This window comes from Corticium candelabrum, chromosome 13 (genome assembly GCF_963422355.1).
Source record: "Corticium candelabrum chromosome 13, ooCorCand1.1, whole genome shotgun sequence".
NCBI lineage: Eukaryota > Metazoa > Porifera > Homoscleromorpha > Homosclerophorida > Plakinidae > Corticium > Corticium candelabrum.
In genome coordinates, this window is record NC_085097.1 from 5,022,237 (window position 1) to 5,029,736 (window position 7,500).

At 37.7% G+C, this 7,500-nt stretch overlaps 3 protein-coding genes across 3 annotated transcripts in view; 2 read left to right on the forward strand and 1 right to left on the reverse strand.

Moving 5' to 3' along the window:
• The first annotated feature begins 852 nt into the window (after positions 1-852).
• Positions 853-3,102, forward strand: LOC134189307 (uncharacterized). The gene is made up of 6 exons (XM_062657540.1): positions 853-1,182; positions 1,570-1,709; positions 1,769-1,891; positions 2,206-2,301; positions 2,372-2,522; positions 2,754-3,102. Exons 1-6 carry the CDS (start codon positions 897-899, stop codon positions 2,975-2,977), a joined length of 1,020 nt encoding a protein of 339 aa, XP_062513524.1. The 5' UTR covers positions 853-896; the 3' UTR covers positions 2,978-3,102.
• Positions 3,103-4,025: 923 nt separating this feature from the next.
• Positions 4,026-5,951, reverse strand: LOC134188955 (tRNA-specific adenosine deaminase 2-like). The gene is made up of 2 exons (XM_062657172.1): positions 5,682-5,951; positions 4,026-4,548 (listed from the first exon to the last, which is right to left on the reverse strand). The coding sequence occupies exons 1-2, from the start codon at positions 5,946-5,948 to the stop codon at positions 4,210-4,212; spliced, it is 606 nt and encodes a 201-aa protein (XP_062513156.1). The 5' UTR covers positions 5,949-5,951; the 3' UTR covers positions 4,026-4,209.
• An 869-nt stretch (positions 5,952-6,820) lies between these two features.
• The window catches only part of LOC134188705 (solute carrier family 35 member F4-like), a 3,871-nt gene continuing 3,191 nt past the window's right edge, over positions 6,821-7,500 (forward strand). Inside the window, exon 1 of the mRNA XM_062656876.1 lies at positions 6,821-7,170. Coding sequence (XP_062512860.1) covers positions 6,929-7,170 — 242 coding nt within the window. The 5' untranslated portion in view covers positions 6,821-6,928. The remainder of the gene's footprint in view (positions 7,171-7,500) is intronic.

A 7,500-nucleotide genomic window follows, 5' to 3' on the forward strand; every position in this document is an offset into this window, starting at 1 on the left:
TTAATTTAGTGCGCGTTAAAGCAAGAGACCAATGCTCCAATTAATGTTTGTCAGTCTGGTTTCAAATTGAATGCCTCCTTATATGTGTTTGTTTTTCCTCTTCTCTCTCTTTCGCTCGCGCAGAGAAGGGTCTGGCTAGGCGAGGCTACAAAAAGTGGTGCGTGGCCGCACCAGCCGCACCGGCTCCTACGGCCCTGAAATGCGAGTAGGCGGGAGAAGGGTCCCAAATGCGGGAGTCTCCCGCTCAATGCGGGAGAGTTGGCAGCTCTGCGACGTCTGCATGGCAGCGATGGATGTTGCCGAGCGGCGTTTTGCAGGTTGTAACACTGCAAGGAAGTACACTACAACGGAAGCAGTGCAACACCATGAAGGGATAGCGATAGAGCACATGGAAGCTTCGAATTTCATTTTTGATTTCGAGACTGATTGAATGCGTGAAGATTATTTGTTGGATTAAAATTTTATTTTGAGTTACTGATATCACATGAGTCACGTGTGACCGAAATGATGTACATACCTAGCACGTGACATCCGGGTATTGCATGTTTGTATTTGATGTGTACAAGTGTACACACGAACGAGTCGAAAAAGTTTGCCAACAAACGATTTTTTAGACTATATAAAACGCAAAATAATATAATTTAATTTAAAATTTTAATTAAACTTAAATTTTTAAAAATTAATTTAAATTTAAACAAATTTATTAATAAATTTAAAAACATTAAATTAAATTAATTTTAAATATAATTTTAAAATTAGATTTTTAAAATTAAATTAAAACTGTTGGGACTTTGCAATATGTACGTATGTACATGTGATCAGCAGAATCCGGTAGCGCACGTTAGACTAAAAGTTTAGAATACTGTACTGTAGTTGTTTTCCATGTCTTTGATCACATGAGGACGTTGCTGAAAGCTGCTTTTGCGTTTGGACGCTTCAACACGCGTTTTCACAATTTGTTTCAAATGCAATGCGATCGTCAACTTTCTACCAATCAAGTTACGAAATGCCCGTATGAAAGAGAAAAAATTAGGAAAGAATTCGATGAGAATGGATACACTATATTGCGCAAGGTTATCACTGGAAAAGTTTTGGAAGAAGTGCAAAGACATGTGGATTGGTTGCTGGAGAGGTATCCGGATGTTCCTCCTGAACATCTTCATCATCCCATTCTCAGAAGAGGTGGATTAACGACTGCGTTTAATTAAGTGTCACGCACTCACGCACGCACATACACACACGCGCGCGCACACACACACACCTTGACACACAGGTGAGTGAGTGTGTGTGTGTGTGTGTGTGTGTGTGTGTGTGTGTGTGTGTGTGTGTGTGTGTCTGTCTGTCTGTCTGTCCGTCTGTGTGTGTATGTCTGTCTGTCTGTCTGTCTGTCTGTCTGTCTGTCTGTCCGTCCGTGTGTGTGTGTGTGTGTGTGTGTGTGTGTGTGTGTGTGTGTGTGTGTTTGTGTTTGCGCGTGTGTGTGTGTGTGTGTGTGTGTGTGTGTGTGTGTGTGTGTGTTTGCATGTGTGTGTGTGTGTGCACGTGCATGTTTTCACGTTCTTACAATTTCAGATCCATTCTGGATGAGACTAGTCTCAGACAGCAGACTCCTTGACATTGCAAGCATGTTTATCGGTCCTCACATTGCACTGTTTGCTTCACACTACTTTTGCAAGCTGCCGGGAACCGGAAAGAGAGTCTTGTGGCATCAAGTATATACTCAAACATGTTCACGCTTGATTTAGTGAGGTAATTGTTATGCATTCGTCAGGATGGAAGTTATTGGCCTCTGGAGCCAATGCATGTAGTTTCTCTCTGGTTGTCAGTTGACAAAGCAACTGTTCAGAACGGGTGTCTTCGAGTGGTCAGAGGTTCACACAAGTCGGCACTCAAGGTGACGAACACACACACACACACACACACACACACCACACACACACACACACACACACACACACCACACACACACACACACACACAAACAAACACACACCACACACACACACACACACACACACACACACACACACACACACACACACACAGACACACACACACACACACACACACACACACACACACACACACACACACACACACACACACATAGACACAGACACAGACACACACAGACACACACACACACACACACACACACACACACACACACACACACACACACACAAACACTTTTGTTTTGTTTTGCAGGAGCTGCAGTCCTGTACAAAAGACAACAATGTCCTTGGTTCACACACACATTCTGACGTTAATGACGACGACGTGGTAAACATCACACTAGATCCCGTATGTCTTCATCTTCCATCGTATAATAAGCATTTGTAACAGTTGCAGAACATACGTATGTAATACACAGGGCGATGTGGAGATTCACCATCCAAACATTATACACGGCTCTGAAGCAAACACTTCCAAAACACGAAGATGTGGTCTCACCATCAGGTACATTCCAACGACAACAAGATGCACAAATCCTAGCCATCCTGTATACATACTACAGGGAAATGGTAAATATAAACATACCATGATTGAATAATTTATTAATTACTAATTAATACATTTTGTTAATAATATGTAATTCTTATTTTTATTAATAACTTATATTAATTATGAAATAAATTATTAATTAATATATTTTGTTAGTAATATGTGACTCATTTTATTAATAACTTATACTAATTAAATAATTAATTAATTAATAGTTCTTAATTATATTAGTTAATATTAATGTTTTTTAGATTCTAAAGTGAATCAGTACCGCTCGTGGCCTCTGTTTATGAGTGGCTACCATATGCCATTTGAAGGATGCGAAAAATGGAATTCGTCGAGATACGTCAATCGAGATGATGAAGAATACCTCCAATGCCTGACTGAGAAAACACTAGAAGAAGACGTTCGTCGAGAAGTAAAGGAAGTCATCGATGGATTACAAAGTCAACGCATGCGCACTCAACAGCAATAGACATTAGTAATTAATTTGCCACATGTGGACACGTTTTCATGCTTTTCTACCTTAATTCTCTATATTTTTGCATTTTGTGTATTTTCTCAACACAAAATTTATTACCAGATTATCCGGGAAATTAATATCCTATCAAAAGTTTACGAAAATTGGTGGTAAATTGCCTGGGCAAAGAACGGACGAACCAGCTACACCTGTTCCCTGCAACATTCGAGATGACGACGTCCAACGGGAATGTAGAAATATAGCTGCAACTCTAGACAGGGAGGGGTTGTTAGCAGAGTAACGGAGTCAAACTTAGCTCCAGAAACTAAAAATTCAATGTGTCTCTGTGCTGCAGTCCAGTCTCTGTCAATGCCATGTCAGAGTCTGGACTCTCGGTCCTACAAGGCTACACGGAAGATGAAGGCTGAGGGTACCATAGCAGCACGTGTACGCTTTTAGTCTCCCGCAGGCAGCCCCTCCCCTTTTGACTTCCAATGACCAACGGAGGTCAAAAAGGGGGAGATGCTGGCTGCGCGCATGCATCAGCATGTCAGTTGGCTTAGTGCACAGCAGGCCTCTGGGTGTCCACAGCTTTGGGGCCCCATCTCTATATACGGCATGTACACAGCTACAGTACAGTACGTACTGGCAGCAACACCCAACTTTGGCTCCAAATTGTATGACCACCTGCAACCCTGCTAGACGTGATTTTGACATGTATATACTGGGGGAAAAAGGCTATTCGGGACTGTGTTGTTTCCATCCACCGCCTAGAGCCGGAAATTCATAATTAATAATTAACTTCACAGTTTCTTGGGCAAAGAACAAGCAAATCAGAGCAGTTAGTCTTGCGTAGCCACACCCCTTTGCCGGAAGTATGACGCGGCAAAAAGGGGTCTGGCTACGCGAGACTAGCAAACAGACTTTTTATAGATGTGTACGGTTCTAAACACAGCAACATCTTGAAGGTGACAAAGTCCAACGGGAATGTCGAAACACAGTAACCGCGACTTTAGACGCGAATTGGTTAGTTAAACATACGGAAACAGGCCGTATCCGGGAGTTTGTGTTGTATCCGCCCAACAACGGGGTACATGTACACGCGGAAATTTGCGCTAATTTAACTTAATTAATTTGCCCATGCAATAAACGGACTAATCAGCAAGTATATAATATATTAGTATATATATATTATACATTGAAACAGTCGATTGTGATATGATATACATCACTTTGATGCATCGAATTCACACCGGATCCCTTGTAGCCCCTTTCTTCTGCTTCGGCTGTGGAGCATTGGGATTCTCTCCTTCATAGAATTCTTTCAGCAACTGCACCGCATCGCCTTCCATCACACCTCCATTACACTGCAAAACAGGCAACACCACAGCATCTACACATTCGGTGTCACCGCACTTGGTGAGTCCAAGATGACAATTCAATGCTCTTGAGTCGACGTCAAGCACAGAACCACAACCTCCAAATCGATCGTTCCTGCAGCCGTATATCACAGACTGTAGATGTAAGTCTCTCAGGGCTGCTGCACACATGATGCATGGTTCGACAGTCACATACAGCGACAATCCCTTAATTAATCAAACATATTATATATTTTATACAAATTATTATAAAAGTATACGTATTGACAAAGACAGACAGACAGACAGACAGACAGACAGACAGACAGACAGACAGACATAAGGCAGACAAACAGGCACGCAAACAGAGAGACAGACAGACAGACAAACACAAATCACATTGAAAAAGATAAAAAATATATAAAATATATAACAATTACTATTTTATACAAATTCCTATAAAAATATATATAAATTTAGATTTGGTTTACACAGAATGACTTTCAATTTTTATTTATATGTTTTACATTTAATAAAATATGTAAATTTAAATCTCTATATATATTTTATTTTTATTTTTTATTTATATATATAAATTTGGTTTTAATACACACAGTTACTATTAACTTTGTAAATTTAATTTTTTTACATTTAATAAAACATGTAAATTAAAACACTTAAAATTTTATATAATTTTTTATAAAAATATATAAATATTTAAATTTAGTTTACACACAATTACTTTCAATTTTAATATATTCACATTTATATTTTACAATTAATTAAAAAATATAAAAATGTACTTGAATTTATTTTCAATTTTATTTTTATTTTGGAATTGTCTATATATTTACATATTTTTATATATTTTATTAAATTTAATAAAAAAATTAAATAGTTAATTTAATAATTAATATTTTATATAAATTACAAAAAAATAGAAATAAAAATTAAAAATAAATTCCAGTAAACCTTTTTTTATTTTGCATACTTTATTAAATGCAATAAAACTAAATAATTAATTTAATATGATTAGTATTTTAAATAAATTATAAAATATAATAATTAATATTATATATAAATTATAAAATATAATAATTAATATTTTATATAAATTATTAAATAACAATTAATATTATATATAAATTATAAAATAATAATTAATATTTTATATAAATTATTAAATAATAATTAATATTTTACATAAATTATTAAATAATAATTAATATTTTATATAAACTATAAAATATAATAATTAATATTATATATAAATTATAAAATAATAATTAATATTTTATATAAATTATAAAATAATACTTAATATTATATATAAATCATAAAAATTAATATTAACTTTCCACCTTCAGCACATCCTCGTTCACCAATTTTCGTTCCTCACACCAAGAAAACAATCTTTCCAGAGCGACGAGCTCGGCATGACGCGTGGCATTCTTCGTCGCATTTACTTCATTTCCTGCTCTTGCCACTATTTCGCCTCCGAAGACAAACACACACCCTACTGGAACTTCACCTCGTATTAGAGCCTGTCGACCTTCGGAAAGCGCTTCTCTCATGTACAACTCATTTTTATCGTCAGAAGGCAAATCGTTGCAAGCATGGGTGCTCATACACAAAAATGTAAGGTTTAGCGCGCGTTAAGTGAACGCCAAGTGAATAGGATTAGCAACTAAAATAACCATTATTTCTGCGACTTAGACAGATAATGCTATCACATAAAACTTCTTTTATTTATTTACATACCTCCTGTTTTTAATTGAAAATAGAATACGTGCACAAAAACTAGCGCACGCTAACTACTGTCTATTCCCCGTAAGTGTGCACTCAGAAGTAAGTAATGAAGTAGAAGTCCCACCCAGTGTGCTTATTAGAGCACTAGGAGCTGCTCCAGTTGGACCATGTTACACCAATTATCTTAAATGGTTCCAGTTGATTATCCGTTGGTCTTACAAGATAATTGGATAATAACTTTGCTCCACTCGTTTGTCTTTGATATGCAAAGTATTATTCTTCCGTTTCGTTTATAGGAAAGGCTTAAATTATTTGATAAACAGAAATGCCAGACCTAGCGGTTTCTAACGATACCGAGATCATCGCGGAAGTCCAAAAAACAGCGGAGATATTGATGATTTCAAAGTTCACACTTATGGGGAACAGACAGTAGGTTTCATTCAACGACATAAAATCTTAGTCGTCACCTATGACTCTAAAATCTCTAACTATCGAGCAACTTGATATAATTGATGACCTCGAATATTGTGTAATAAGCGCAGAAACTATATTTTGAGATCCGAGGCCAGATCACGTGATTTGCATCAGTTTTGTCATTTTGGCGGCCTCTGCGTCCGCATAGTTCACACACACGGCCCGAAGCTGTTGCTTGTGTGAATCTCCATTTAATTTTATGTCTAGGAACTTACACCAACAATCACCTGTAACACAAACATGCACCATCTCCACGCCCACAATCGTTAATCACCATTTGCGTAACGCGAAGCGAAATTACCTCGAGCGAGAACGTCGGCCCGCGTCAATCTACTCCTATTTGATTCATATCCAGCTACTCGCCCCGTTCTTCTAACCAAATTCAATGGACGAAGAGAAGACCGACAAGTTTGACAGAAAGAAATTCATCTGGGGCGTCGTTATTGTTCTCTGTATCGCCCTGTCGTGGGTTGGAGCGACGCAAGCGACTAAGAGCACGTATAAGGACCACTTTGATGGGACATTTTTCATTGTTTGGTTCTCGACTTGTTGGATGGTCGTCTGTTTTCCGGTTTATCTGCTCAAGGAGACGCTCGTAACGAAGACTCCCGTGAAAGAAGTGCTAAGGTAGAGTTCGTGTTCATTTTGGGACGTTTTAGAGCGGGTTTTTAGTTTAGTTTTCGTGTCACGTGCCGTTGACTGGCTGCTATAATCATGAGCATCCGGGAATTATAGCGTGCAGATTTAGTAACATTGTTGTGTCAATTTGATTCGTTGATTGATATGTTACAGTGATTTGTTATTTATAAACTGTAGACACTGTAAAATAATTTAGCGAGCATTTTGAGTGTCCTTGTGTGTGTGTGTATGTGTGTGTGTGTGTGTGTGTGTGTGTGTGTGTGTGTGTGTGTGTGTGTGTGTGTGTGTGTGTGTGTGTGTGTGTGTGTACTGCGACAA

Coding starts and splice junctions, on each gene's coding strand:
- LOC134189307 (XM_062657540.1), top strand. CDS start 897: ATGAGGACGTTGCTGAAAGCTGCTTTTGCGTTTGGACGCTTCAACACG. Junction 1,183..1,569: donor TCATCCCATTCTCAGAAGAG/GTGGATTAACGA, acceptor TTACAATTTCAG/ATCCATTCTGGATGAGACTA. Junction 2,302..2,371: donor TAAACATCACACTAGATCCC/GTATGTCTTCAT, acceptor TGTAATACACAG/GGCGATGTGGAGATTCACCA.
- LOC134188955 (XM_062657172.1), bottom strand. CDS start 5,948: ATGAGCACCCATGCTTGCAACGATTTGCCTTCTGACGATAAAAATGAG. Junction 4,549..5,681: donor TGAACGAGGATGTGCTGAAG/GTGGAAAGTTAA, acceptor TGATTAATTAAG/GGATTGTCGCTGTATGTGAC.